Source organism: Marmota monax, unplaced genomic scaffold, assembly GCF_021218885.2.
Source record: "Marmota monax isolate L192 unplaced genomic scaffold, Marmota_monax_Labrador192_F-V1.1 WCK01_AAM20220418_F8-fsc00196, whole genome shotgun sequence".
Lineage (NCBI taxonomy): Eukaryota > Metazoa > Chordata > Mammalia > Rodentia > Sciuridae > Marmota > Marmota monax.
Genome location: NW_026694390.1, coordinates 1656171 through 1683399, shown reverse-complemented (window position 1 = coordinate 1683399; position 27229 = coordinate 1656171). Strand labels below are relative to the sequence as shown.

At 48.2% G+C, this 27229-nt stretch overlaps 4 protein-coding genes across 17 annotated transcripts in view; 2 read left to right on the top strand and 2 right to left on the bottom strand.

The window, feature by feature from the left end:
* The first annotated feature begins 3298 nt into the window (after nt 1–3298).
* On the top strand, nt 3299–7971 carry Mxd3 (MAX dimerization protein 3). Of its 2 annotated transcripts, XM_046468041.2 has the most exons (6): nt 3304–3793; nt 4045–4150; nt 4814–4843; nt 4972–5086; nt 7250–7424; nt 7500–7971. In XM_046468041.2, the coding sequence occupies exons 1-6, from the start codon at nt 3724–3726 to the stop codon at nt 7613–7615; spliced, it is 612 nt and encodes a 203-aa protein (XP_046323997.1). In that variant the 5' UTR covers nt 3304–3723; the 3' UTR covers nt 7616–7971. The 2 variants fall into 2 exon arrangements, with proteins under 2 accessions (XP_046323998.1, XP_046323997.1); XM_046468042.2 differs by lacking the exon at nt 4814–4843 and having other exon boundaries at nt 3299–3793.
* Nucleotides 7972–8225: 254 nt separating this feature from the next.
* Prelid1 (PRELI domain containing 1) lies at nt 8226–11837 on the bottom strand. The gene is made up of 5 exons (XM_046468038.2): nt 11553–11837; nt 10777–11002; nt 9216–9329; nt 9033–9111; nt 8226–8780 (listed from the first exon to the last, which is right to left on the bottom strand). The coding sequence occupies exons 1-5, from the start codon at nt 11642–11644 to the stop codon at nt 8629–8631; spliced, it is 663 nt and encodes a 220-aa protein (XP_046323994.1). The 5' UTR covers nt 11645–11837; the 3' UTR covers nt 8226–8628.
* A 23-nt stretch (nt 11838–11860) lies between these two features.
* Rab24 (RAB24, member RAS oncogene family) lies at nt 11861–25702 on the top strand. 3 transcript variants are annotated; one of them, XM_058586630.1, is made up of 8 exons: nt 11861–12383; nt 12467–12535; nt 12764–12842; nt 12946–13013; nt 13093–13192; nt 13418–13468; nt 13606–13668; nt 25570–25702. In XM_058586630.1, exons 1-8 carry the CDS (start codon nt 12267–12269, stop codon nt 25623–25625), a joined length of 603 nt encoding a protein of 200 aa, XP_058442613.1. In that variant the 5' UTR covers nt 11861–12266; the 3' UTR covers nt 25626–25702. The 3 variants fall into 3 exon arrangements, with proteins under 3 accessions (XP_058442613.1, XP_046323996.1, XP_046323995.1); XM_046468040.2 differs by lacking the exon at nt 25570–25702 and adding an exon at nt 16859–18286; XM_046468039.2 differs by lacking the exon at nt 25570–25702 and adding an exon at nt 13782–14141 and having other exon boundaries at nt 11863–12383.
* The window catches only part of Nsd1 (nuclear receptor binding SET domain protein 1), a 142364-nt gene continuing 130602 nt past the window's right edge, over nt 15468–27229 (bottom strand). For all 11 annotated transcript variants that reach the window (XM_058586628.1, XM_046468030.2, XM_046468034.2 and 8 more), the window contains 3 exons: nt 25645–25751; nt 23619–23823; nt 15468–21852 (listed from right to left, as the gene is read on the bottom strand). In XM_058586628.1, the coding sequence (XP_058442611.1) occupies nt 20231–21852; nt 23619–23823; nt 25645–25751 (1934 nt within the window). In that variant the 3' untranslated portion in view covers nt 15468–20230. The remainder of the gene's footprint in view (nt 21853–23618; nt 23824–25644; nt 25752–27229) is intronic.

Here is a 27229-nt window from a genome sequence, read left to right as displayed (position 1 = left end):
GATGGATTGGACTCACTTAATGACTGAGGGGACTCTGCAATGTGCCAGCACTTTTTGATTCTTATTTTTCAGGATACATCTACTGCCATACTGCAAGATGGTATAACACTGGCAGGTTATAACTCTGATATTGATAATTCAAAGTACTGGGAAATTGTGTTAGGGCCTCTTCTGTTTATTTTTATTTATTTTTTTTATGGTGCTGGGGATCAAACCCAGAGCCTCACACCTGCTAGGCACGCACTCCACCACTGAGCTGCTCCCAAGCCTTTCATGTATTTTGAGACAGGGTCTTCTAAATCTCCCAGATTAGCCTTGAACTTAGGATGCTCCTGTCCCAGCCTCTGGGTAGATGGGAGGTACCGTGCCCAGCAACCACTATTGTTTAAGAGGATGTACAGAAATAGGAAGGCCTGACACTTTCTAGAAGTGACTTTTGAGCTCAGTTGGCAGAGGCAGGGAGATGGGCAAGGGCATAGCCTGACCCATGGCATGGCAGGAGAAGTAGTTCCGCCAGCTTGAACTTTGTCCTGAGGGTTATGGGAAGCCATTACCAGGCTTTTAACAGGGGCCTAGCCTGGGTAACTCCATGACTAAGGAATATTGCTGTTTGAGAAGAAGAGAGGATGAGTAATGTGGGAGAGATAGGGTTAGGCAGCTCAGGGAGAATGGGCAGGCCAGGCCCACAAGTTCCCTGCCCGCAAGCTACTCTCTGGAGGGACAGCAGGACAAGTCTCTGTATCCTGTTGGTAAGAGTGTGAGAGGATGGTAAAGGTGGAGCAGGCTGCCCTCTTCAGGGGGAACTGACTGGACCAAGAGCAGGGGGGGTCTCCTTCCCTCCAGGCAACCCAGTAGTGTTGACTATGACAGGCAGGCAAGGCTGGGGGTGGGAAGACACAGGGCAGGGGACCTGAGTTTCCCACTGTTCTTGCTGCACTGTTGAGCGCCAGAGGTAGTACAGGATGCTGGGGATCTAGGACAGAGGTTCTAGGACTTCTGAGGGGCAGGAGCATAGGCCTCCTCTGTTGGTCCTGGGTCCAGAAGGCACTAGCTCTCTAGCATTTTCTCAAAGTGGACCAGAAGGGCATTGGAGGGCTTGCGGCAGGAGATCTGTCGGTCCAAGCCCCATCCCTGCCCCTGTCATTCTCCCAGGAAGGTATTGTCCTGGCTGCCCTAGACCCATATTCATGGGAGGCCTGAGGCTAGGCTGACCTCAGCTTGCATGCTGTTCCCTAACTTGACTCTTCCCCAGGGCTTCTAGGATGAAGGCTGAAACTCTTCAACATGTCCCTTTACAGCCTCTGCCTCGCTTCCCTTGCCTTTTTCTTTCCCTGAGTGTGCTGGGAACTTTCCTCCGAGAACCTCCTTGCCCCAGTTCTGCCCAGACTCCAAGTGGGGCCTCCTGGGTGCCAGATGTCTGACTAGAAGTTTTGTAACTGCATCGTGGAGATGGTGTTTTTTGTTTTTATATTTTTAGTTGTAGATGGACACAGCACCTTTATTTTATGTATTAACTTTTATGTGGTGCTAAGGACCAAACCCAGTGCCTCACACGTGCTAGGCAAGTGCTCTATCACTGAGCCCCAGCCCCAGCCCCAGGATGGTGTCTTTAGTGAAATAAAACTGGTAACTCATTCACAAGCCTTGTGACTGCTTTCTTCAGATATGACTGATTGCAGACATGGGTTTAAGGAACCCATCAACCCTCTCTGGGCACAATCAGCCTATCCAAGTGTTGGCCTGCACCACATTCTTTGCTCTGTGTAGCCACACCGGCCTTGTCTCAGTCTGCCAACTGCCACATTCTTTTCAGCCTTTTGCACACGCTCTTCTGTCTGGTATTCTCTTTCATCCCTCCTGTATACAGATAATACCTATTCTTTCATTTCTCCAGGAAAACCTTCTCTAACCTCCTGGATTAGGTCAAAAGTGCTCCGTAGGCATGCCTCCAGCATTGTCTTTTCCTGAGAAGACCTGTTTAAGTTGGAACCCTGCCTTTATGAGTAAATTGGTCTCTCTCCCTGTCAAGCCTATGAACTCTACAAAAGCCCACTGTTGTGCTCTCCCAGCCACTGTGCCACCCCAGGACAGTGCCTGGTGTCATTTAACCACTCAGCAAATATTTGAGAGTGAATGGACCATGGATGTGAGGATGGATGGTCCCAGGCAGCAGTTCTTGACTTGAGCAATTGGAGATTCCTGGTAGTGACTCTAGAGAACCTCCAAGAAACTGAGGCTTGACTCACAGGTGCCTGTGTTTACCTAGGGATATCTCTTTTTGGTGTAATTACCCTCCTCCTTTTCTGTTTGCTCATGCTTGACAGTAATGCCCCATCCTGTTTAGAGCTGCTCTCACCTTCCTGTCCCATAGGTGTGGCTACACCTGAGCTGGTAGTGGCCCAAGAGGCACAGCAAAAACTCCAGAAGGTTAAAGTCACTTTCCAGAAGGGTTCATAAGCCCTGAGGATGCATATGCCTATATTCTCAGCCTACATTCCCAGATACTCAGGAGGCTGAGGCAGGAGAATGACAAATTTGAGGTCAGCCTTGGCAATTTAGCAAGATCCAAGCGATGGATGGGGACATAGTTGACTGGTAGAGCGCTTGCCTATCACTTTCCAGACCACACCAAAGGGGTGGGGGAGGGCTCATGGACTCTGAGAAAGGCAACCAGAGAGAAAGAAGTGGTCTTAGAAAGCGGTGGCGGCTTCATACTTGGCACTGTATAGGCATTGGCTCTGATCCTCCACAACCTCTGTTGCAGGGCCTTCGTGTCACACACAACTAAGTCAGCAGTGATAGGAGAGGAGCCCTATCCCGCCGATTCCAGAACCCAGGGTTCCCTAAAAAGCCAGACGGCATGTTTCCAGGATATGGCCTGGCTTGGGACGCTTTCATCCTCCTGACTTTTCGTGGCAACATAGCTTCCCTGCAGTCGAGGTGGGGGAACTGGGAGATTATTCCCATTCGACACGATAGGAAGCTGAGGCCCCACCGGGCCCAGGGGGGCCAGACCGCAGACAGGCGTAGGAACAGTACAGCCGGGTTCGCCCCGCCTCCGCCAGCGCCTGCGCAACGCCGCCTTGTTGCCGCTCAACCCCGCCCCATCGCCTGGGTTTTCAAATTTGAAACCTGCTTCTTTTCCCGCCCGAACGTGTAAACCAGCAGCGGGAGAGGGCGGGGCCACGCGACAGCCAATCGTGTCTCAGAGGCTCTCCGGTCCCACCCAGAAGGTGACGACAGCAAGCCTAGGCCAGAAACAAGCGAATGGACTAGCGGTTGCTGGCTGGCCCAGCCCCCGCGGCGCCCACGTGCGCGCCAGAGCCCGGGCCTCCTGGGGAGCGATTGGCCCTGCAGCACCGTATACGGAAGGCTCTCTGCCTGCATGGGGCTGGTAACGCCAAGGAACCGCGGGGTCGCTGAGATAAGAGAACAAGACGCAGGACCCTGGCCCAGGGGTCCACCCAAGGACCAGGACTGGAGCCAGCGCCAACTCCTGCCCCGCGAGCGTCCCTGGCCACTTGTGGGCGGGCAGGTTCGCAGAGGGTGGGAGTTTTCCAAGGAGGCGGTCCCAATGAATGGGCGTTCCCAAGGGCGGGGCATCCTGGGGGCGGGGCCGAGCGCCTGTGTTTGTTGCCCTGTGTCAGTTACATTGTAACAAAAGTGGTGGGGCCGCCGCTCTGGCCAGCACCCTAGGCCCGCCCGCCATCAGCTGTCGCCGACATGGAACCTGTGGCTAGCAACATCCAGGTCCTGCTGCAGGCGGCTGAGTTCCTGGAGCGCCGTGAGAGAGGTGAGGAAGAACTCTGGGCTAGACTCCTGAAGGAGACCTCACTGACATGGGCCTGGACGACTTGGAATGCAACTTGAACGATGCACATTAGGGCAATAATCCATCCTCAACTCAGAGGAGTTCGCGGGCGGTCGGGTAGGGAAGGGTTGGGGAGATGGTCTCGGCGCCAGAAGCCCTTCCTTGACCCTGATGTGCCAGGGGCCCCTTCCAGTCCTAGCTTGACACGGGCTGGCTCTGCCTCTTTCTGGCAGAGGCAGAGCATGGCTACGCGTCCCTGTGCCCGCATCACAGTCCGGGCCCCATCCACAGGAGGAAGAAGCAACACCCGCAAGCTCCCGGAGCTCTGGACAGTGGGCGGTAAGGAGGGTGCAGGCGTCGGGGGTGGTGTAGGGAGGGTGGATGGGCACTGTCCTTCTTCGGTCTTTCCTCTGCTCATTTTCTCGTTTGCATCTTATAGATTAGGTACCCAGATCCGGGAAGCATTCAAAGCTCTCCTGCCATCTGTCCCCTCCCCATACACCTTTTTGTGAATTCAAGGACTACTTCAGGACCTTTGATGTGACAGGAACTGTGAACAAGACAGTTCTGGGTCCTGTTTCCACTCACACATCAAACCACTCTCTTCTCCACAGGCTTATTTCTTTACTGTTGTACTTCAACACTCTGCATACACTGCTTCGTCCAGTTCGAATGCCTTTCCCTCCATTGCCCTGTGTGGGAAACTCTGTTTTGTGCTCAGTTCACCTGTCATCTCTGTCCAGGAAACCTTTCTTGCCAGGATGGCAGGAGAGCCTCATTTGGACAACCACCTGGCAGGCCTCTCACAGCATTTGTCTGTGTATCTCTGATTCCTCTCACCCCTACCTGGGGGCTCTGGTGCCCAAGACCAGACCAAGGTCCCCACAAGAGGGTTGACTGAGGCAGACATTTGTAGTAGATTTTTGAGTCACAGGGGGCCCTGGGCTAAGGATGTGGGCTGTAGTTGACAGCCCCTCACCTCATCCTCCCTGGCATTGACAGGTCTGTGCACAACGAGCTGGAGAAGCGTAGGTGAGTCCCACCCCAGCCCTGACAGCACCAGGTCCCAGGAACTACCTCTGTCTGGCCTTGCCTTTCCTGCTGTCCTTCTGGCTGGTGAGGTGGGGCTGGTACTGCCCTCCAGACCCCTTCCCCCACAGGAGGGCCCAGCTGAAGCGATGCCTGGAGCAGCTGAAGCAGCAGATGCCCCTGGGGACTGACTGTGCCCGATACACCACATTGAACCTGCTGCGTAGAGCCAGGATGCACATTCAGGTAAGTGGAGGGGGGGCACCCTGTGTCCCCAGGTGTGACATGGGAGGCCTGGGTGGAACTAGGGAAAAGGGCCAAACATAGTCCAACTATGTGACTGGGGACAGTTCTCTGTGCTTTTAGTTTTCTAATCTATTAAATGGGAAGGAAAGCAAAAAATAGTTCAGAGGGTTGTTCTGAGGCTTCAGTGAATTCACCCTGTAAATGTTCATTGTTGTTACAGCTATTACTACTTAGATTCCAGCCTGGAGACCTTGAGCAAGTCACTTGGCTTGTGTCTGGACTTCTGCTTCCTCCTCTGGTGGGGAGGGAATTGCTGTTGAAAAAATTTCTATGATAAATCATATGTAATGGTCCCTTAGATTGCAGAGGGTTGGTTTCCACTCTCCCCTGTTCCTATCCTTCAAGACCTGCTGTTCTAGGCTATCTATCCAAATGCTACCCTGTGAGGCATCCACTCCAGAATTCAGAAGGGAGAAGGGATTAAGGGAGCTAATCATTGGGCTTCCTAGGGCCCTTGCTACTGCCTGGGCTGAGCTGTCTGCCCCCTAGTGGTCAGGAGTTAGTGTGCAGGTGCCAAGGCCCAAGCAGCCCCAGGGATGCCCATATTAGAAGCAGCCTTGGAAACAATAGAGGATTTTTCCTGTCCTAGCTCTTTTGACAGGCGAAGAGAAGGAGGCACAGCAAAGTTATGTGCTGAGGAAAGACAGATCCAGGCCCAGGCCCCCTCATTTGCATTCTTTCCTTCAACAGATATTTATTGAGCATCTGCTGTGCCAGGCCCTATTGTAGGCACTGGACACTGTGGCAGACAGATCCAAGTGCCATCCAGCAAATAAATCCCAGATGTAAGAAGTATTCACACTGCCCCATAGGTGCCTGTTATCACCTTCACTGTGGCTGAGTAATACTCTGGTTGGCTAATGGGTCCCCGTTTACCACATGGTGCTTTCCTGGTCTAGTTTCTTGGTAGATGATGTCCATGGGCAGGTCCTGGGAATCATTCCATCCTTGAAGCCTCATCACCCCTCTTCTGGACTAATTTATGCACACCTCTTCACTGGCCTCCCTCTTTCCTATATGGCCTCTACCAGACTGTCTTTTTCTTTGCCTTAGAATGATCTTGGCCATACACAGATGTGCCCAGGCCCATCTCCAGCTGAAAACCTTGACAGGGATCCCAACAAAACAAAGCCTCAGTTCCTTACTTATTATGATTCTCAAGGCCCTCTCCAACCCAGGACTTATCATGACTGCTTTTTTGGACTGGTCTCTCCCCAATCCCCCAAAGAAAAAGACACACTTTCCATGCTTGCCAGGCTCCTCTGCCATGGTGTCTCCCTACCCCCATCTTTGGGTAGCTCCTACACATCCTTCTATACCCTGTCCCTTATTGGGTTTTTTGTTTTGTTTTGTTTTTTTAGTTGCCAATGGGTTTTTCACTTTATTTGTTTATTCATACATATGTGGTGTTGAGGATCGAACCCAGGGCCTCACACATGCTAGGCAAGTGCTCTACCACTGAGGCACAGCCTCAGTCCATCTGCCCTTATTGTTAAAAGACTAAATCCAGTCCTCTGCCCATCGAGGATTGGGCCCTTGGACTTCCAGATTCTGAACATTAGGGCTGACAAAACTCATGTAGGGATGAGGGGAGGAGGTTAATGCTGGAGCCTTAGGGCCCCAGGAGGATCCTGACCAGGAATTGCAAACTGATAGCCTTTGTTTAGTCTAAGTTTTCTCACAATTTAAATTAGTTGGCAACATTTCAAAGGGCATTTGACATGAAAAATCTGGCTTTCCAGCTTCTCTTAAAGAAATGGGGAGATCTGGCAGTGCTGGGCCTGTTGCCATGTGGCAGCAATGGGCTGGAACCTGGAGGTGGCTGCCTCCTCGAGTGAATGTGCACTTGCCAGCCCACAAGTGTGTTTGGGATTAGCGTGTCTCCCACGCCATGCCCATCTAGACCAGAGCACAGATGGGTGAAACACAGGAGAGAGCTGCTTTCTGAGGACATTCAACAGCCCTCTGGGGCCCAGGTTTATGTGCCTGCCTGTTTGGAGTAGGGAGAGGTACATGTGGCTGTAGCCCACTGCCAAGTGGCACATGGGCAAAGTTCACGTTTTGGGGTGCTGACCCCAGCCCCTGTTCCTACCGTCTCTACAGAAGCTAGAGGAACAGGAGCTGAGGGCTCGGCGGCTCAAGGAGAAGCTGCGCAGCAAACAGCGGAGCCTGCAGAGGCAGCTGGAGCAGCTCCGGGGGCTGCCAGTAGGTGAGAGGTTGCGAGCGGATAGCCTGGACTCTTCAGGCCTCTCTTCTGAGCGCTCGGACTCAGACCAAGGTGAGTGGCTTGAAGCCTAGGGCCCTGGGCAGTGTGGGTGGGCCAGGGCTTTTGACTGGAACCCTCCTTGTGCAGAGGAGCTGGAGGTGGATGTGGAGAGCCTGGTGTTTGGGGGTGAAGCCGAGCTGCTGCGGGGCTTCAGCGCGGGCCAGGAGCACAGCTACTCGCACAGCACCTGTGATTGGCTATGATGCTCACTACTCTGATTGCCTTCTACTCACAATGGGCTGAGCCCACCAGGCAGCCCAGAGGGCTGCTCAGAGGCATCAGTTGGAATGGACTGAAAGGACCCTCGTGTGGGAACAGCTACTCCCTGTAACCTGCTACTGGCTGCCAGGCAGTCCCCACCGGTTGGGAGGAGGCACCCAGAGCTCTGCAGGGCAGGCAGCTTGGGCCTGGGCTGCCTTTCCAGGCGTTTTTGTAGCACTTGGCTCTGCTGCTCCAGCAGGGGCAGGAAGCCTCTTGGACCCTCTTATTCCTGAATAAGGCCTCTGGCCTTTGCCCTACATATACTGTACAGTATTTTCATTAAAAGCATCTTTCATAATTTCCCGTCCATGGTCTTGCCTGATAAAAATGGAGGAAGTCACAACCACAACTAGAAAAGAGGAAATAAGATCAGCAGCTGCCACCACCATCCTGAGTGGTGTACTTGATCCTCACAACCTGGAGGCTGTCCTGTCTGGGCTTTTAGGGTGGTAGGACTGAGGCCTGGTGGTGTGACTTGCCTGAGTTCCAAAGTCAGGAAACAGTGGAGTCAAGATCCATACTAAAGCTTTCTGACTCCAGAGCTGGGGCTGATTGAATTCAACATATATTTATTGAGTGCCTATTATGTGCTAGATATTTTTCCAGGTATTTGGGACACATCAGAACAAAACAAAGAGCCCTGCCCTCTTGGAGCTTACAGTCTATTGTTTATCAACAATCCCCCTGCATACTGCCTGTGACCTTGAGCAAGTCCCCCCCCCCATACCTCTGCCCCTCTTTGTGCCTGTCATCAGCTGCCCAATGGGAGAATAAGCAGGCTGGGCTCAGATATGTGCCTGTACTGCAGATGCTGAACAGGACACCCACCCCAACCCACCACCCAGACAGCAGAGAGGGCTAGAAGTTGATTTTTAATAATCAAGTACAATGAAAGGGTGCGGAGGGAGCCCACAGCCGGCTGGTGGGCTGTGGCAGTGGCAGGGGCCCAGCCTGGCTACACAAACTGTTGCTGCTGCTGCTGCTGCTGCTTGGTGGCAGCCTTGCTGGCAAGGTCCTTGGCTTTCTCTGTAGCTGCCAGTGCTGTCTCCTTTGCCTTCTCCTTGGCTTCCTTGGCTGTCTCAACAAGTGTTTTGGAAGGGGCCTCACCTAGAATAAAGGGCAGGAGGCTAGCTTCATATGGTGCTGAGAGGCCCCACCTAATTACATTCCCCAGCCATGCCAGTTACCTAGTAGAGGCCTGACCCCTTTGGAAAGGTGACATTTGCTACCTGGTATAGATTAAGTCTCAGGCTCAGAGCAGGGTAATGATTGGTCCAGGGTCTATGAAAGTCAGGCTGAGCTAGGATCTGACCCAGCCTCTCCTGATGAGCTCCCCCCAACAGCACCCAGAATTCTCACCTTGCAACTTGGCCAAGATGTATTCAAAACCCTTCATAGTCTTGGTCACATTGCTTTTGAACCGGGCGAGACCAAATTCCTGGCAAAAGATTGAGGTGGGAAGGACTGGTAACTGGCCACTAACTTCTGCCCAGCCTCCATGCCAACAGCCTCAGGCCCTAGAAACCCCACAACATTGCTTACCTGGACAGCTCTAGAGACACCAAATAAACTAGAGGAGACCCAGGCTTCCCGGCGGATTTCGGTCCAGCCACTGTTGTCAGAGTTCACACGGTAAACACATCGTTCCTCCACCACCTGTGTGGAAAGGTAGGCCACCCACATTGCAGGGACATCTTTTGCTTTACCAACCTACACACAGTCTTGATCCCCCACTTCTTTGTTATATTATTGCCCAGGTTGGCCCTGAACTCTTGGGCTCCAGTGATCCTCCCACTTTGGCCTCTTGAATAGCTGGAACTAAAAGCATGTGCCACCACACTTAGCTGAAGCCCTGCCTCTTTTCACAAAAAGAAGCCATGAAATGAAAATCCATTCCTTCCTGTTATTGCATCCCCAACACCATTTTACCCAGTAAACCCCTTTCCTGACCCTTAAAAACACTAGAGGGCATGAGGTCTCTTGGGAGCAGCAGAGGGCTTTCTATCCTGGGACCCTGGACTATTTGGGGCCTTTATATCTAGGTACATGTGGTGTTTTTAACTCAAATTTCCATCCACTGCAGTTCTTGAGCTTTCTGACAATCCAAATACAAATAGATGCCTGATAGTCATCACAGCTTTCATTAACAGAAAGGAGAAAGTGGATTTCTACTTCTAGAATAATACTTAATGACACTTTTCATGAATGGATTGCTGTTTTGGTCATTACCAAGCAGCACCCTCATGCAGTCATGTGAGATGACTTGCACTGGGCAGAGGAAGGTAGTCACTCACTTTGTGACACTGTAGGACACGTCCCTTCTCTGAACCTTTCATCTTGGCATAAATGAGTAATATGTACCTCTCAAGGGTATCATGAAAGTAAGCTGAGAAGAATAATTTTCTGAAAGTTTGCAGGGTATTCACATGTGAAAAGATGCAGTGGAATGGTTCCTTTAACCATAACTATGGGTTTTCAAGCTTTTATTTATTTTATTTTTTTGTAAAAAATTGTAGATGGACAGAATGCCTTTATTTTATGTTTATTTTTATGTGGTGCTGAGGCTTGAATCCAGTGCCTCCCGTATGCTAGGCAAGTGCTCTGCCACTGAGCTACAGTCCCAGCCCCGGTTTTCAAGCTTTTAAAGAGGTATGTGGAACTCCATTGCCCCAAATCTCAGGCAGAGATCCCTTTATGAGAGATAAATGTGGAATGTCTCCAGTCAAAGCGAGGTAAAGGGCTTAGAATGTCAACTGCTGAAGCACATCCAGGGCACCTTTGGGCTTAATGGACTTCTATGTGAAAACTGCTACCTTCCTCCCCCAGCATCACTTCTGTGGGCCCAATCGGAGTGTGTGTCACACATTACATAAATGTTTGTGTTTAGTACCTACAACAACTCTGTAAAATGAGCACTTCCCTCCCCCATGAACGAGTCAAAGGACAGGTCCAGAGAGGCTGACCAGCTGAAATAAAGAGATAATCTGAGGTTGTACCCTGTAGCCATTGCTCCACAGTAACCCAATCATGCCCCAGTCTCTCATGACTCTAGCCATGTACCTGAGGAGCAGTCTACTTTTGTGGGGATCAAGAGCAGTCTCACCATCAGCCGGGCATGGTTGATGTTCCAGGTGAAGGTGGTCATGGTCTGATTCTGTGGGTCCACAACAGAGTCCTCCAGGATGTACACCGAGTGAGCAACATTGGCAGGAAACAGTCGCTCTGCCCAGCGGGGCATCCTGTTGGTCTTGGTAAGGAGTCTCCGGGACAGGAGCTTCTGGTCAGGGGTCACCTCCCGGTGTACTATGTCTTCAGTTAAGACATGTTTGCTGCAGGTGTCAGTGAAGGGGGACCCTTAGAAAACTGCCCCCCCCCAACAGACCGTCTATTGGGGTTCCTGTTGGGAGCCTCTCTCCTTATCTTCCTGCAATCTTGCAGAGTGATTTGTGCTGTAATTCAGAACTAAAAGTACCTTGAACCTATCCTAGGGCAAATTCCAACTCCCGCCTCCTCCCTGAGGTGAATTCTTGGGCCTTGCAACGGGGGTGGCTTCAGGTCTGGCAAATGCCCGGATTTCCAACCCAAGTTCTCTCCCAACTACTGTGCCGCTGCCTGTTCCTAACCTCAGCACCTTAAGAACCTCAGACTACAGCCTCAAGTAAATCATCACCCAGGACCAGCCTCCTTCCAGGATCTGCAGGCGCGGCCTGGCCGCTTCCCCGATAAGGTCTCCTCCGTACCCTAAGGACCGCCACGGTTCCGCAGATCCCTCATGTCAAGACTCTAGTCTTTCCTGGTCCCATTACTGAGGGGCTGCCCACACTTCGATCTCCAAATAGCAAGGCGAGAAGGAGGTCTGCTTTTCCCTGGCTCACGTACCTATAGGGATTCGGGTACCGCTGCCAGAAGGCAGCGAACACTTGGTCCCAGGAACTTCGGAGCACGCTCTGGCCCAGGAAATACTTCACCATCGTCCCGGCTGGGGCGGGCTCAGCACCCGCGCAGCATCAGGGGTGCAGAGCCCGGGGGGCACGCGGAGGCCGGGCCGGGGCTCGGCGCACGCCCGCCAGGCTCGCAAGTCAGTGCCCACTGCGCCGCACCCAAATCGCTGCTACTGCCGCCATGAGGGATTGTACAGCCGCGCACCACTTCCGGCGCCGCCGCTCAGTCTCGCTGCTTCCGGTCCGTGCCACGTGACCTAGCGACCCCGCCCCCTCCCGCGGGAGACGCGGTGCTGCGGATTGGAACAGGGTTGTGGGAGACCCCAAGTTCGGCTGTGAATCTGGGCGGAATCGAAGCCTAGGCAGCAGTGCAGCCTAAGCCGCTCGGGCAGGCGAGCGAGCAAGCGAGCGGGAGGGCTAAGGAGTGACGAGTGACGAGCGACGAGCTGCACCGCGGCGTGCGGCGCCGTGGAGGGCGCTGCCCGCGCGCTCCCAGGCCGCCACGGCCCTGGGGTGTCTTGGAGGAACACTCGGCGCCCGGGGCCGGTTTGGCCGGGCCATTCAGGGGCGCTGTCGAGGTGCGAGGCGCTTGGGGTCGGGGTCTGAGGCTGGGCGGAGCGGACCCTTACGTGGGTGAGGCTGCCCGGGGAGCATGAGCGGGCAGCGCGTGGACGTCAAGGTGGTGATGTTGGGCAAGGAGTACGTGGGCAAGACAAGCTTGGTGGAACGATACGTGCACGACCGCTTCCTGGTGGGGCCCTATCAGAACGTGAGTGCAACCCTTCCAGCCCGGCACGAGTGGGAGGCAGCCAGCCTGCACCTGCGGCCCTGATCTCTTCCCCTTAATTGCAGACTATTGGGGCTGCATTCGTGGCCAAAGTGATGTCGGTTGGAGACCGAACGGTGACTTTGGGTATTTGGGTAAGTCCTGTGGCCATCTGCTATTGGGGAAAACCACTACTAAGGCGGCCTGGGTCCTGATCTATCACTGGCTAGCTGGAGGCCTCGTAGAGGCCATTTCTTTTCTCCAGACCCCAATTTCCTCACCTAGAAAATGGGGATCTGGAGGACACAGGCTTAGTTTTCAATCTTGGGAAGTAGCCCAGTTAAGTAACTCCGGCCAGGGCTGGGCCTTCCTCTGCCTTTCAGGACACAGCAGGCTCTGAGCGCTATGAGGCCATGAGCAGAATCTACTATCGCGGGGCTAAGGCTGCCATCGTTTGCTACGGTATGGGGGTTCTGGGCTCTTCTTTATGCAAGGGTTGGATGACAGGCTGGCCTCAGAACAGCCCTTGATCCGTGCTTGTGTTTCCTGCATGCTCCATACCAAGACCTCACTGACAGCAGCAGTTTTGAAAGAGCAAAGTTCTGGGTGAAAGAGCTGCGCAGCCTAGAGGAGGTATGTGGCCAGACCACACCAAAAGACCAGGGGCTGAGACTCTTTGTGGGAGTGATCCTGGTTTTGTCTTCTGCTCCAGGGCTGTCAAATCTACCTGTGTGGCACCAAGAGTGACCTGCTGGAGGAAGACCGGCGCCGCCGCCGTGTGGACTTCCATGATGTCCAGGACTATGCAGACAGTAGCTGCTCCTCAGCCCTTGGGGTCGGGGTGGGGGTGGGGGGCTGTTTTTGTGGGTTATAGGGAACAGGGACCTTGTCTGCCTTGGCAAGGTGCAGTAGGAGGGCTTTTTGTCTTCCTCGAACCCGTGGAATCTAGGAGACACCATGAACTGCTTGCTAGCCTTCTCCTTGTTTATGTTGACCTAATTCTCAGGTGCGAACCCTTAAGTCACTTCTCTTTGCAGATATCAAAGCCCAGCTCTTTGAAACATCCAGCAAGACAGGTCAGAGTGTGGGTGAGTGCTGTCCTGGGGCCTCAAGAAGAATAGGATGGTTTACCAGAGGAAGCAGGATAGAACCCAGAGGGCTGGGTCACTGGGAGATCCCAGGGATGCTGGCATCAGGTCCTCACCAATCATCATTTTCCTGCCAGACGAGCTCTTCCAGAAAGTGGCAGAGGATTACGTCAGTGTGGCAGCCTTCCAGGTGATGACAGGTGTGTGCTTTCCCAGCCTTTATGGAGCCTTCCTCTAGGCCTCTATCCCTCTTCTTGAGTTGCCGGATCCCCCCACCAGAATGGTGCTGAAATGCCACCTCTCTCTTTGGCAGAGGACAAGGGCGTGGATCTGGGCCAGAAGGCAAATCCCTACTTCTACAGCTGTTGTCATCATTGAGTCACCACTCACCTGGCCTGGGGGAATAAAAGGAATTCCCTAGAGGCCCTAGACCCAGCTCTTGTAAGGGCTTGGGTGGTCCAATGTCTTAGCTACCCTTGGTCCCCACGGCAGCAGAGGTGGCACCTGCCTGTGCTGGCCCTTGGAATGGAGGCAGCAATGGGCTGACTGTGGGCATAAGAGGGCTAAGGGCTGATTTGGATCCCAGACTTCTGCCCTGGACAGCACTTGTGTCTAAAGATATATTTTAAGTGGCTACTGATCTGTAAATAAAATCAATGCACTGTGAATCACACTCAGCCCTTTTCCCTGCTGTGTGGACTGGGTGTCAAGACACCTAGTTCCTTCTGGTGCCACCTGGCTAGCCTCACTTCCTGTTAAGGCTCCTCCAAATTCTTATTTTCCTTGAGAAACCAAGTAACTTTTGCCCAGGGTTTTCACTGAGCTATTGGAGCTCCCTTTACCCCCTTTTGGACTGGGGACTGAACTAAGGGCTTTGTGCATGGTAGGCAAAGGCTCTACCAATAAGCTGTGTCCCCAGCTCTTTCCTTTTGTTGGGGCAAACAAGGTTAGAGGCAGGGGATGGGTCATGCAGAGCTCACAGTTCTTTCTGGGTGCCAAGAGGAACAAAGATAGCACTTAAGTTGTGTCCAGAGAGAGAAGGGTCAGGCACTCTTACCTCAAGATAGAGGCTACCTCTGCTGCATCTGTCACATCTGGGTGTGTGGGTTAGACCTATGACTCAGATCCTGGGTTTCCCAATGACACCCTACAGTGTGATTTACTGGTAGGAAAAATAATGGTCTGAAAGACAGAGAGGTTTTATGGATCCAGATTCAGATCCAATTCAGCTGCTAGTGCAGAAAAGCAACTTTATTCTTCAGTTTGAGTTTTTCATCTGTAAAACGAAATGACTGCTACCTCAACATTGTGACAATCCTAAGTGAGGAGTATTCTAGTACTGAATGTTTCCCAATTCTTTCCCTGAAGGTTTTATTGGAAGAACAGGGAATTTAGGGCTAGGGAAGGAGAGGCAAACTCCCAAAGGTTCCCCAAAGTATTGGGTTTTGGAGGTCCAAATATTTCTGAAGTGTCAAGTATTAGTGTAAACAGGGCCGACACTTCCTGTTCAAACAGGAGGTGTGTACTGTGGCCTGTTATGGTATTGGAGGGGCTTTGCCTTCCAGCTCACTCTTTGCCCTTGCTTTCCTGCCTTTAGGCCTTGGCTGAGACCTTGCAGTGCCCAATACCTGTCTCTGAAGAGTTTATAATTAACATGCTCAAACTCATACTCAAGAAAGTGCTTTAGTTTCACTTCTCTTTTTAAAACCAATTCCTCAAAATACCCTTCCTTCTTGAGTGACGGAGACTTCCTGTTGAGGGGACTGAAACTGATACCAGACACTCCCAACAAAAGGGAAAGATGCTTAGTCAAGCAGTGGCACCTGGGAGGAAATCCAGACCACTCACATGAAGTGCCAGGAGGAAGAGCTCCCTTCTGCCATGCCCCCTCCCACCAGGGAACTATCTCTGGGATTGGCTCCTGCTCTCACCCAAAACCAATCCTTTGTCAGGCTGTGTCTCCCCACGGACAATAAAATAAAACACAGGGCAAGGGCCATAAGAGTAAAGTTAAACTTTACTTTACAGTAATTTTTTTTTCTATATACAAAGAATTACAGTACATGTTTATGGGGACTCCTAGCACAGGGCTCCCCTCTTTTTCACTAGGAGTTCACTTCCAGCTGACAATCTGTGGGGGAATGGGGAAAAGAGAGATGGACCTTGGCTGAACCCCCTGCCCCCTCTTCTTAAAAATATAAAGATCTCTTGTCAGCTTGTTTCTTTGCCAAGACCTAGAAAGCTGCTCTTCCATGAGCTTCTGTGTGCTGCATTCACCCACCTTCCACATTCACCTACATGCACACACAGGCAGCACCACCTCGTCCTTCAGACTGCTTGTTCTGCCCGACATGGAAACCTAACACACCAGGACTCTTATTCTGCTCCCTGTTTTTGCCCCTGTCCATGAGGCTGTGCTGAAATCCCAAGTGCTATCCCTAGAGCCCCTCAGTAGCCCAATGTTCTGAAACTCCTGGGAAGGTAGCCCTAGGGAAAGGAGCACAGAAGAGTTTAACATGTGTTGCTTGGCTTATGTTGATAGGAAACATTTCTTCTGAGGTTGTGGATTTCTAATTAAAATAAACTCTTTCCACTTCCTTAAGAAATAATACCCTTAATCTTCATAAGCAATAGAGGTGTTCCCATAAGAGTAGAAGAGGTAGAGGGGCAGAAGGTAATGGAGGGAGACCCCACACCCAGAGCTCTCTACCAACGTGTTCCAGGCAGTGTGGACGGAGGCTACAGACAAGGTGACCCCAGCCCTGAGAAACTCAATGGCCACCTTCATCTGGATACAGGATCTCTTCCACCTCTGGATTGTGCTGGACCACTCCAGGGCTGGGTGCAGGCTTTAATGAGACACTGCCTTCTCCCCACCCCTCACAGGGCCTCCAAGAAATCTTGCTATGTGAAATCTCTTTCTTTCAAACAGGAACCTGTTTGGATTTCTCAAGTTACCAGTTCTTCAACCCTTGGCAGTGCCTATTTATACCATGAAATTAGCACCATCATTACATTTTTGTGTACAAAGCATTTATCTATTCATACTTCAATTTACACTACAGCAATCTCTGGCCCTGCTGCACTGGCCTAGGAAGTCAGCTGAGAGTGAACTGGCTACAGCCAAAGCTCCTGTAGCAGCTACCTAGCTCTAAATGACCTGGAATGTCTAACACACACAAACAGCTCAAATGTTACTCAACAGGAAAAGTGCTTGAGGCAGCTCCTTTCCTACTGTGATCTCAGAAGTTAGGACACTGGGCCCCCTGACCTGATGACAAATCCCATAAGGATGACAATATCCCAACAAAAGCCTTAAGAGAAAACCCGCTTTTATAGGAGCTATGGGTAAAACCCATCAAGTTTAGTGTTTTTCCGATTGCTTTTCAGAGAGAAGCTGCCAGGACCAGACCTCCTTTCTGCCCTTTGCTTTCACCAGGCAATGTTAGAATACAACCAGGAGTCCAGCTCCAGTGAGCAGACAGTGCCCAGCCAGGGAGGGTTGCTACTACACTTCATGCCCTGACGATAGTGTGGGGTGGAGGATGTGAAGAATAAAATCTTATCATTAATGTCAGAAATGTGGATTTGGTTTAGCAGAGGATTGACACAGTGATTTAAGTTAATGTTGAACTCAATAACTTTAGAGGAAAGCATATTTCTAAAAATATGGATGCTTTTGTAGCAATAATAGCTATTTCCTTTTAGAAGGGGGGTTGGCTCCTACATTCGGAGCAAATGAGGCTTTGAATGCAAATTTTAACAGTTTCCATATTTTTTTTTTTTTCCTGACTTAACAGGGCTAGGAGAGGTATTAGTTTTCTAGCTACCTATGGAGCATTTCCACCTTTGGCTTGCCCCTTGAAAATACTTCCTGGCTGGGGAGCTTACTCACAGGTAGACTCTCTTGAGCTCCTAGTTTCCAAGCACTTAGCCAAATAACAAACACCAAAATACCATCCTGCACAAGGATCATACGTTTCTAAGATAAAAGAGTTCCTTTTAACTGCCAATTCAAACTCCCTTGAAGAAAGGTCTCATTGCAGACTTTTCCTGAAGCCAAAAATGGGTGTAGGGTCATCCTTTCCCCACCTTCATAATGAGTCATTTTCTACCAGTTTTGTTGACTCTGCTTCTATTGGATAGTGAGTGCTTCCATGATTTCAACTCTCCACTATCACATACATTATCAGTGGGCCCAAAGGCTCAAATTTCTAGTTTCCATTCAACAACCTTAGTCTTTTCAGTAGCCCTGGGCAAAGGCCTGACTATCCATCCATTAAGAACTGTCCCCTCCAACCAAGTGCATAGCTCAAGTTGTTTTCCCAGGCAGCTCTAGAACCAAGCCTCCAGTGAATGGTGGAGAATGGAAAGAACCAAAACAAAACCAGAAAGTAGCCAAAAGTGGCACAGCCCCTTATCTCTCACTTCCTCCTGTCCTGTGAGACATTTCTAGACAGCTGTCAGTCAATTACCTACCAAAGCCTACTTCAGAGAAGCTAGTTTGGGATCAAACTTCTCCACTTAAATTTTTTACATAGCCTGCACGCCCCCCACCCGCCCAAATTCACAGTTTATTTCATGAAACAAAGAGCTACGGTAATTGAACACATAACATAGTGAAAGGATTTTTTTTTTTTTGACAGTGCAGTGCAGATATCTTTTTCTGATCACAACTACAGATGACAGGAGAGCAACAGGCACAGGACTGGCACCAAGCAAACCTATTCACACAATCTAAGAGATTAGGAAAGGGGCCTACTAGCTGCAGTTATATATTTATTATTCTCACACATGATAAATACTTAATATAGTGAACTGTAATGTTCTGGGTGAATTTTGTTAAAAATATCTTTTTCATGGTTTAAAATTATTTAAAAGAAAATAATAATATGCTTTATGTTTTCTCTTCCTTTTGAACAAAGATTTTCCTCTTTGATGATGTGGGAAGAGAGGATGAAAGGGGAGAACTAGGCAGGTGGAATTCAGAGGAGATTCTGAGGTCTCAGTGAAGTGCAGGGATAGGCCCCTAAATTTGGGACAGCCCTGCCCGGCCGCATCCCTCTGCCTGAGTTCAAGTGTCTCAATCCCAGAGACAGACTTTGGGAAATAAAAGTAGATTCTATTCTCAATCTTTATATAAAGCGCAAATGCTTCTATAACTATTATTCCTTCCCCTTGGAAGTGATGGGAATTCAGTAAGAACTTAGGAGAAGGAAACTGGGACAAAATACAGAATCCTGTTCAGAGTGTAAAAGTCATTAACTGAGACAGAAAGGCTGGGAGACATTTGGGCCAGAAGATGGCCTGTTGGCTAAAGCTGCTGGCTGAGTTGGCAAAGCAGAGAGGTAAACATGTTTGGTCTAGGGACTAAGGTGGGGTGGGTGATTGGGAGGAAACTAGCCAAACAGCATTTCCTGTTGGCAGTCAGTGAGCTGGGTGAATGATAGGGCAGGGTAGCACCAACAGATTTCCCAGCCCTTGGGCCCCAGCTCAGGGCAGCAGTAACAGATAATCAGCAGTTATGAGGAGTCATCTCTTAGACTGGACATTGCTCCACACAACACATCTCTCCAGTCTTAGGGAAGGATTCTGGCTTGCCTTGAGCTAAGTCAGCAGGCAGGTGATCTCAATAGAGAACACAGCAATTCTCAGGGAGGTGAAGAACTAGCTCCCTCAATTCAGTTAGGTGGGCAAAGGACCAGGGGAGAAATAATTTTCCATCAGCATCTGGCACCCTTCCTAAAGCTGGTATGTCTAGACAAGAGCTTGCCAGAAATTCCCTATGTCCACTGCCCGAGACTGAAATCTGAAAGCACCTGAGTGTTTGAGGAAATGGGAATAGGGTGGGTTTATGTAAAAAGAGAAAAACTGGTAGAAAGAAAGGTAAGCTTGCCAATTGCCTAATTCCACTGCTGGAAAGCTACATTCTCATAGTCAAGCTCCCTCTACTAGCTAGCTGCTGCTCCAAGTACAAGTCTTCAGACTTTGCACAATGTAGACAGAAGCAGCATAGATGTGCCAGCCAACAGTCCTCTTTGGCCTTGATACAGTACCCTTCTGCCTATAGAGGAGAGCTTTGAACATACATGCATGCATGTCCCAACCAGGAGATACTTGCTCACCATAGCCACAAAGAACATTTCAAAAGGAGCATGGAAACCCAGGGCCCCTCAGTATTTCCTACTGTTTCCTGGTCAAAAGTTCTTGAAAGCAGCCTGGAAACCCAGGCAGACAAGTTAGGCTCTCATGGATCAAGTCTTATGTATCTCTGTATCACTCATCAGTGACTAGCCCTGGCCTAGCACATATGAATGCTCAGGGAGTGGCCACTGATTTGAATGAACATCAGTTCCTCCCACGGGTTCTAAGGGTATCTTTCACAGAGCTCTGTTGGGCTGGGGAATAGCTCCAAGAGCCCATTAAACTTTCCAACTTGACCAGCGGAATTGAATTCCATGCTTGACTCCAAAGTGGACTTTTTATTTTAAGTTGACCATGTGTAAAAGTTGGGGGCAAGAGATTCAAGTCTGTCTGTCTCCTTGGCTGGAGCCAACTGGATTTCCATACATGGTTCACACAACCATAAGCCCCCCTGGCTAATGTCACAAGAGTTCTGAGTGTTGGGATATAAGGAAAGAATAACAGTGGAAAAGTGTTGGGTAGGTCTGTTTTTCAAGGGGCAAAAAGAAGAAACAAAGATTCCCCTCTCCAAATGGTACCCTGGGGGCAGCTTGTAAGGTCATATAACATTTACTGGTATTATTTCTGTTCTGACTCTGCACACTTGTGATTGGAAGGAGCCTGATTAAGAGCTGGAAGTGTATTTTGCTCTGGTTTGGGGTCTTGCCCTCTTCCAAGGGACCAGCAAGTCTGTGCCAATGTCTGTGTGCTTCCAGCAGACCAGCAAGACTGCGCCAACGTCTGTCCAGCCACTATGGGCCAGAGCCCTGCCCCTGATGAAGTTTTTCCCAGGGACCAAGGACTCTGTTCTGTGGATGCCAACTTCTTCTCTTCAGTGGTGAGGGAGGATGGGGCCTTCCCAAGAGACCTGAAGGACTGCCCACTCTTGGCAGCAAATCCAGGTAGTTGCTGACCTCCGGCCATCTGCTTCACCAGGCCTGGTGCTTGACTGGGAGGCCCTGGGGTCTGCTCAGCCCCTACAGGAACTCTTCCTGAGGCCTGAGTTACTGGCTCATATAAAAAAGCCTTGGCAGGAGGCTGAGAAAGAAGTCTGGCCTGGGTGAGTGATTTAACAGCTTGCCAGGGGTGCTCTGAAGGGAGTGCTGTTTTCCCAGATGGTTGGAGAAGAGGATCTGACACACTGCCTTTATCCAGAGCTCGAGGCATATGCCCCAGACCTTTGCTGGCAGACCATGAGCTGGACTCCAACGCAGGCACCTTCTCCTCAGCCTGTGGTGTGATCTCATGAGGAGAAGTAGCCCGCTCCTTCTGGCGAGGAGTTAAGTCTATGAGATCCATCACTAAAGCAGCTCTGTTTTTTGACTGAGTATTCTGGTCCACAGGCCTCAGTGCTTTTTCTTTAGCTACCAGGGTCTGCACCACAGCTGATAGTACTTTCTCAGGAGGTGGAAGTCTCTGGGACAAAGAGGCATGGGATTTGTCTGGGGGCCTGTCGAAAGTTGGGGGTTTAGGACTACTGGTGACTAGCAGTCTGTCTGTCGGTGGAAGTCTTAGGCCAGTTGGGGCTGGGGCTTTCTCCAGTGAATGGGGCCTTGGGCTGGCAGCACCTATGGATTTATCCAGCCTTGGGTCAGCTGTCCCCAGAGGTCTTTCCAGTGGTTGGGACCTGACTGAGGGTGAGGAGCTTGGGCTGGTCACTGGAGAGGGTTTGTCAGATAGCAGAGGTCTTGGTCCTTCCATTGCTGGTGGTCTGTCCAGTGGTCTCTGGCTGGATACCAAGGACTGGGATTTGGTCCCTGATCCAGCAAGGTCTCTGACCCTATCTAAAAGCTGGGAGCTGGAGTCAGTTCTCTCCAGAGGTCTTTCAGATAGCACTGGCCTCTGACAAGTCCCTGCCAAAGCTTTTTTGGAGAGTGGCAGCGTCTGATGGGCATCAGCAGGTGGCTTATCTGACATCTTGGGCCCCTGAGCAGCCATTTCTGATGATTGCTCTGCCAGGCGTGAGCTGGGGCTTGGAGGCATTGGCACTGGGGGAGGCACATACTCACGGATCTCCCCAGGTTCCAGAGGGTTGGGCCCACAGGGGTCATGTTCAGTACAAGACAGACGCCCATCAAGTTTGGAAATGAAGAGCATCCCTTCCCGATGCTGCTTGCAAAAAGAGCTGGGGCACATCTCACAGAAGGAGGCTGCTTCTTTCCCACAGACGTCACATTGGTGCCAAGGGCACTCCCACTTCCCTGAAAACACAGGAGTGAACAAAAACTTAGGGAAAAGAGATGCATGTGAGATGGGCTGTGGCCCCGGGACTGGTACACAGGAGTGACTGCAAAGCCTCCTTCAAACTGCCAGCTCTTCAGGGAATTCATGCCACTCACCTGCCATCACTCCTTCCCCAGAATTTCAGCTTCCTCTTCTGCACAAAACAATACATAAAATAACAGCAATGTATCAAGGTTGAGCAACTAAGCAGCAACTAAATACAAGCAGGAGTAAATCCATATCTCTATGACTATTTCCAACAAGGAGAAAAAGAAAAAATAAAAAAACCAAACCCCAAAGCTCTTCTTAGACATTGTGTTTAGATATTACTTTCATAGTTTTGCAAAATCCACTTGTCTAAATAGCTTAAAAATATTCAACTCCAAGAGGAACATCACAGCTATTTATACTCCTGCTTATTTAACAGAAATAGGAAAAAGATATACAGATGTTTAAAAAAAAAAAAAAAAATGGAAGTACACTTACCTTTGTTAAATCTAAGTCTTGAAACTAACACAAAAACTTAGGTCTGTGTTGTCTGAATGGCAAGTAGAAAAGATTCAAAGCTAACCTGAGCTTCCATCTATACTTATCCCCATTTCATGAAACCTGAGAGACTTGACTATGGACAGTGTTCCAGCCCACAAATAAACTGTGCTACTAGACTTCACTGTAAGCACACAGGCAAAATCAGTTCTATCACAGCCTGTGCTGTTACCACCCTGAGTAACTGACTCTGAAACAATTCCCCATTTCCATGTACTAACACTAATAGGTCAATGCTAGGGCCTTGCCCGCATACTACCTCAGTTTCTATTATTACCCCTGGCAAATATATATTAAAGGAAAGCCAATTTAGGAATTTGCTCCTCTCCCTTCCACCCCAAAGTTCTCTAATTTTCTCGTACTTCTTGGAAGCAAGCCAATAGTCATGTATAACTGCCTCACCATAGAATAGCTCTCTACTGGTCTCTCTCTTTGGACCTTTAAAATAGTCAACATGTCTAAATCCCTTAAATTCTCAAACACCAAATCACTGCCCAAAGGTTATTAACTTCTCCAACCATAAATTCCTGGGCAAGGCATTTGCCTGAGCAGCTTTATCACGTTAACTGTTAATCAAAATTTTTTTCAAGGAAAAAGTCTTTTTCATAAGGAAGAAGGACCCTAGTAAGGGTGAGTGGGGCATGGACTGGCTAAAAGGATGTCATGTCATGTCATCTTATTGAGTGGAACAACAAAGGCTCTACTTTGTCTCAATCTTTCTTTTTCTGGAAAGATTATATGACTTAGTGGCTTTGAAGTCAGAAAACCTGCCTTTCCACTCAGCTCCTTCATCCCTAACTTTCTTTTCTTTGTTGGTGCTGGGGATCAAATCAGGGGCTTGTATGTGCTAGGAAAGAGCTCTTCTATTGAACCATACTCCCAGCCCGCCTGCAATTGTTTGAAACATGTCATCTCACCAAATGTAAATGTGTTTCATCATGCTCATTATGAGAAGAAAACCAACTGTAAATGGAAGTAAAGTATTTGACCCATAGCCACATTCTGCTCCCTTCTCTATAGCCTAGGATTCTAAGACTTTGTTGTCACATATTTCCAGAATGAGAACAAGGACCACAACCCTCAGCACTTTACACAAACAAACCAAATGGCATTTTGTTGTACATTAAAGTAACTGGCATCAAACTCTGAGAATTCTGGCAAAGAACAAACAGAACTACAAATGGACTCTTGTACCAACCTGCTGGTCTCTTGGTCAGATTAAGACAGTCTGCATGGTAAACTTTTGGGCAGCCTGGTTTCTTGCAGGAGACGAGCTGACCAGCATCCCCACAGCTGAAACATTCATCTTCTCGTTCCTTAGTGATTTCACCCTGGCTCCTGCGCTTCCCCTGTTGCTTCTTCTTGAATTTCTTTGATTTTTCTTCTGTAGCAATAGGTTGATTCTAGAGGTCAGAGAATGAACAATCAGCATTCTGTCAATAACTTGGTTATATCATCTTGAATAAGTTAACTATATACTCTGAGCCTCAGTCTCTACTCTGGGAAGATGGTTCTCAAAAACTGTTGCAAAGATTAGAGAAATGCAGGAAAGGCAACTGGCACATCAGATACGAGATATTGGGTAGTATTAATTTCTACTTTTGTTATCACCAACTCTTTTCACTTGAATGAAATAAGAGAAAAATGTGCTTCTTTTTGTTAACACATAAGGCCCCAGCCTTATGTGTCAATTCTGTTTGTCTAATTTCAAAGCTAAAGACTTCTGTGAGTTCATATACATTGCTAAACTTATTTAACAAATCACTGAACATTATGTTAAGAAGGCACAGAAAACTAATTATGATCTTTGCCCTCATCAAGGTTTGCATCTTTAAGTCAAATTGGGTTAATGCCTACAACTCCCCAACAACTAGCAGTTTTTCTGTTTGTTCCCTGGAGTCCAAACCCCAGGGCTGTCATCACATAATTCATCTTAGCCTAGAAACATACAGGACCAATCAACAAGGCTTAATCAAGGTCCACTCTATTCTATGTATTAATAGCCCACAGTGATTCCCATTTCTCATCTTGTGCTCTGGCATGTCTCTCACTGGTTTACAACTGAAATGCTCTCTTACAGAGACCTTGAGAATATAGAAACTTGATACTATTTACTGTGAAATAAAATGAATTACTATCTTAATTTATGGGACACAAACCAGCTGACATTTTAAAAACAGTACTATCTAAGGAACAAATTAACCAAAACCCAAAATAAAACCCAATACAATATAGAGATGATTTTCCTTATTTAATAAGACAGAATATTTGGGGCTGGGGTTGTGGCTCAGCAGTAGAGTGCTCGCCTAGCACATGTGAGGCCCTGGGTTTGATCCTCAGCACCACATAAAAATAAATAAATAAAGATATTGTGTCCAACTAAATAATAAATATTAAAAAAAAAAAGAACTTCATGGATCTTCCTTCTCCTGTAATTGATCAAAATGATTTACATCCTTATTGTTTTCTATGCTAATATACATTTTTTCATCCTAATAATGGGTTTCTTTATAAGAACAAGAAAATACATACTGGGAATTACCCAATTGGAGTAACCATATAGTCAGCTTTGCATCAAAATTAAACATCATTTTCACTACATTGTTACTTAGGATAGAGAAATCCTGACACATCCACATGTTTACCTATTATGATCAGTCCATTATATAAAAAATTAATGACTATAAATGATCATTAAGAAGACTATGTAACAAAAAGGAAAATTTGAAAATAGTATTTAAGAAAAGCAGGATACAGACTTTTAAATAATCCTTAATGGTTAGAGAATGGTAATTTAGTTAAAAAAAAAACCAGGAAGTGAGACACAAAAGAATGTTTTTTTTTTAAGGATGGGACTGGGTGCGGGGGTTGAACTCAGGGGCACTCAACCACTGAGCCATACCCCAACCCTATTTTGTATTTTATTTAGAGACAGGGTCTCACTGAATTGCTTTATGCCTCGTTTTTGCTGAGGCAGGCTTTGAACTCTTGATCCTCCTGCCTCAGCCTACTGAGCAGCTGGGCTTATAGGTTGCATCATCTGCATACAGCACAATAATGTTTTTATACTTAGTTAAAATGGCAAGGTTAAGTCTACTACTGTTACCTATTCTACTGTTTTGTAATATAATCTTAAAATTCCACTACAGATTCTTTGGTATCTTTACCAAGAAAGAGAGACAGTTATACCAGAGAATTGAAGTAACTTAATCTGGAGGTGGTACCTTTGGTCTGACACCCAAGAAGCCACTGCAGTTTGGGGCTCCACATTTGCAAACAGTCTTTCCGTTCCCAAGACATTCTAAGTTGTAATTGAAGGTAAGTTCAGTGCCTGCAGAGAAGACCATTAAAATATTAATGATTAATATCTATGGTTTTAATCATTTCTTATTAATTACAAAAGACATTAACTTTCAAGAGATCACAAACAGGATTTTAAAAAGAATTAACTAATTCACTACATTAATACATTTTAATAATATAACATTATTAGTAAATACATTATAGAAGGGGAAAAACTTTAGTAGCTTAACAAATACTGAAAATCACCTTTACTAGAGAAGTATTAATTATCTCAAGTTTTTCTCTTTCTCTTGTTTTGCCAACTACTCAGATACAAAATTTTTAACTCAATACCAAAACCAAATACAAGAAAAACAACTTAATTCTGTACTGATGTGCCAGGCACTGGGATTATAAGTATAAAAAAAATGCCTGCTAGTATGTGCCCTGGTAAGTGTAACTCACAGGCGAGGCACTTTAGTACACAGTAAAGACTGGCTGTACATTCCAGTTATGCCCAAACCAGGCTGGGTCATCTGAACCCCAAGTAGCTACCCCTCTCTTTTTTGGATATGCTAGGCATTAGAAGGCAAATAAAACATTCAAATACAGTCTAAGCACATAATGAAAGCAAGTTAGGATTAGGCCTAAAAAATAAGAATTTTTCTCCCCTTGAGGCGGGGTCTTGCTAAACTGCCCAGGGTGACGTTGAACTTTCATCCCTCCTGCCTTAGCCTCTGGTTAGATGGATTATAGGCATGTGCCATAACACCAGGCAAATTGTTTCTTTATTGAGTTGGGCAAAATATAAACCACTTGACTCATATTTAGGGGCTATATAGTAGAAATAATACAATCATCTGTGTGTGGGTCACAGCTTAATCATCACAGTCACAACAGGGATGGGTTTCCATCTCAGGCCTGCTTGTGAACTTATTGTACTAAATGTTGGGTGATTTACTTATGCTACCAGTGAAAAATTAATCAGAGGGAGAAAATTTTTTTGCAGTGCTAGAGAATCAAACCCAGGTTCTCATGCATGTTAGGCAAACACTCTACCACTAAGCCACACTCGTCTAGCTTCTATAATGGAACTTTTGCAGATCTGACGTGTTTATGAGGCAATTCCACCATTTAGACAAGTGTAAGATAGCAGGATATTAGGCACAACTTGCAGCTCACTGAACATACACAGTGTAAGCAATCACACAAAATCAAAGAAACTAAATCAGAAGGTATCAAAAGTCACAAAGGAAACACTGATATAACTATAGCAAGGAATCCAATATTGAATAACCTTTGAAGGATCTGGCAAAGGGTACCAGGGGAGAGAAACAAAGATGGCATACATGAAAAAACAGAGTAAGATACAGATCCATGAAGGGTCTGAAAAGTTGAATGAGAAGTCCTGACTATGTCTACCCAGTTCTCAGCTCTGACACACTCTTGGCCTCAAACTTATCACATTAGGTCTAATTTTCCCTATTTAATCTGTGCAGACTAGATCCAAGAGGATACGAACAATAT

Excerpts from the sequence above, each read along its gene's own strand:
- Mxd3 (XM_046468041.2), top strand. The coding sequence starts at position 3,724 with ATGGAACCTGTGGCTAGCAACATCCAGGTCCTGCTGCAGGCGGCTGAG. Across the intron at positions 4,844-4,971 it reads AACGAGCTGGAGAAGCGTAG|GAGGGCCCAGCTGAAGCGAT; the intron begins GTGAGTCCCACC and ends CTTCCCCCACAG. Across the intron at positions 7,425-7,499 it reads GCGCTCGGACTCAGACCAAG|AGGAGCTGGAGGTGGATGTG; the intron begins GTGAGTGGCTTG and ends CTCCTTGTGCAG.
- Prelid1 (XM_046468038.2), bottom strand. The coding sequence starts at position 11,644 with ATGGTGAAGTATTTCCTGGGCCAGAGCGTGCTCCGAAGTTCCTGGGAC. Across the intron at positions 11,003-11,552 it reads CGGTACCCGAATCCCTATAG|CAAACATGTCTTAACTGAAG; the intron begins GTACGTGAGCCA and ends TGACACCTGCAG. Across the intron at positions 9,330-10,776 it reads TCAACCATGCCCGGCTGATG|GTGGTGGAGGAACGATGTGT; the intron begins GTGAGACTGCTC and ends CTTTCCACACAG.
- Rab24 (XM_046468039.2), top strand. The coding sequence starts at position 12,267 with ATGAGCGGGCAGCGCGTGGACGTCAAGGTGGTGATGTTGGGCAAGGAG. Across the intron at positions 13,014-13,092 it reads AGCTGCGCAGCCTAGAGGAG|GGCTGTCAAATCTACCTGTG; the intron begins GTATGTGGCCAG and ends CTTCTGCTCCAG. Across the intron at positions 13,669-13,781 it reads AGCCTTCCAGGTGATGACAG|AGGACAAGGGCGTGGATCTG; the intron begins GTGTGTGCTTTC and ends TCTCTTTGGCAG.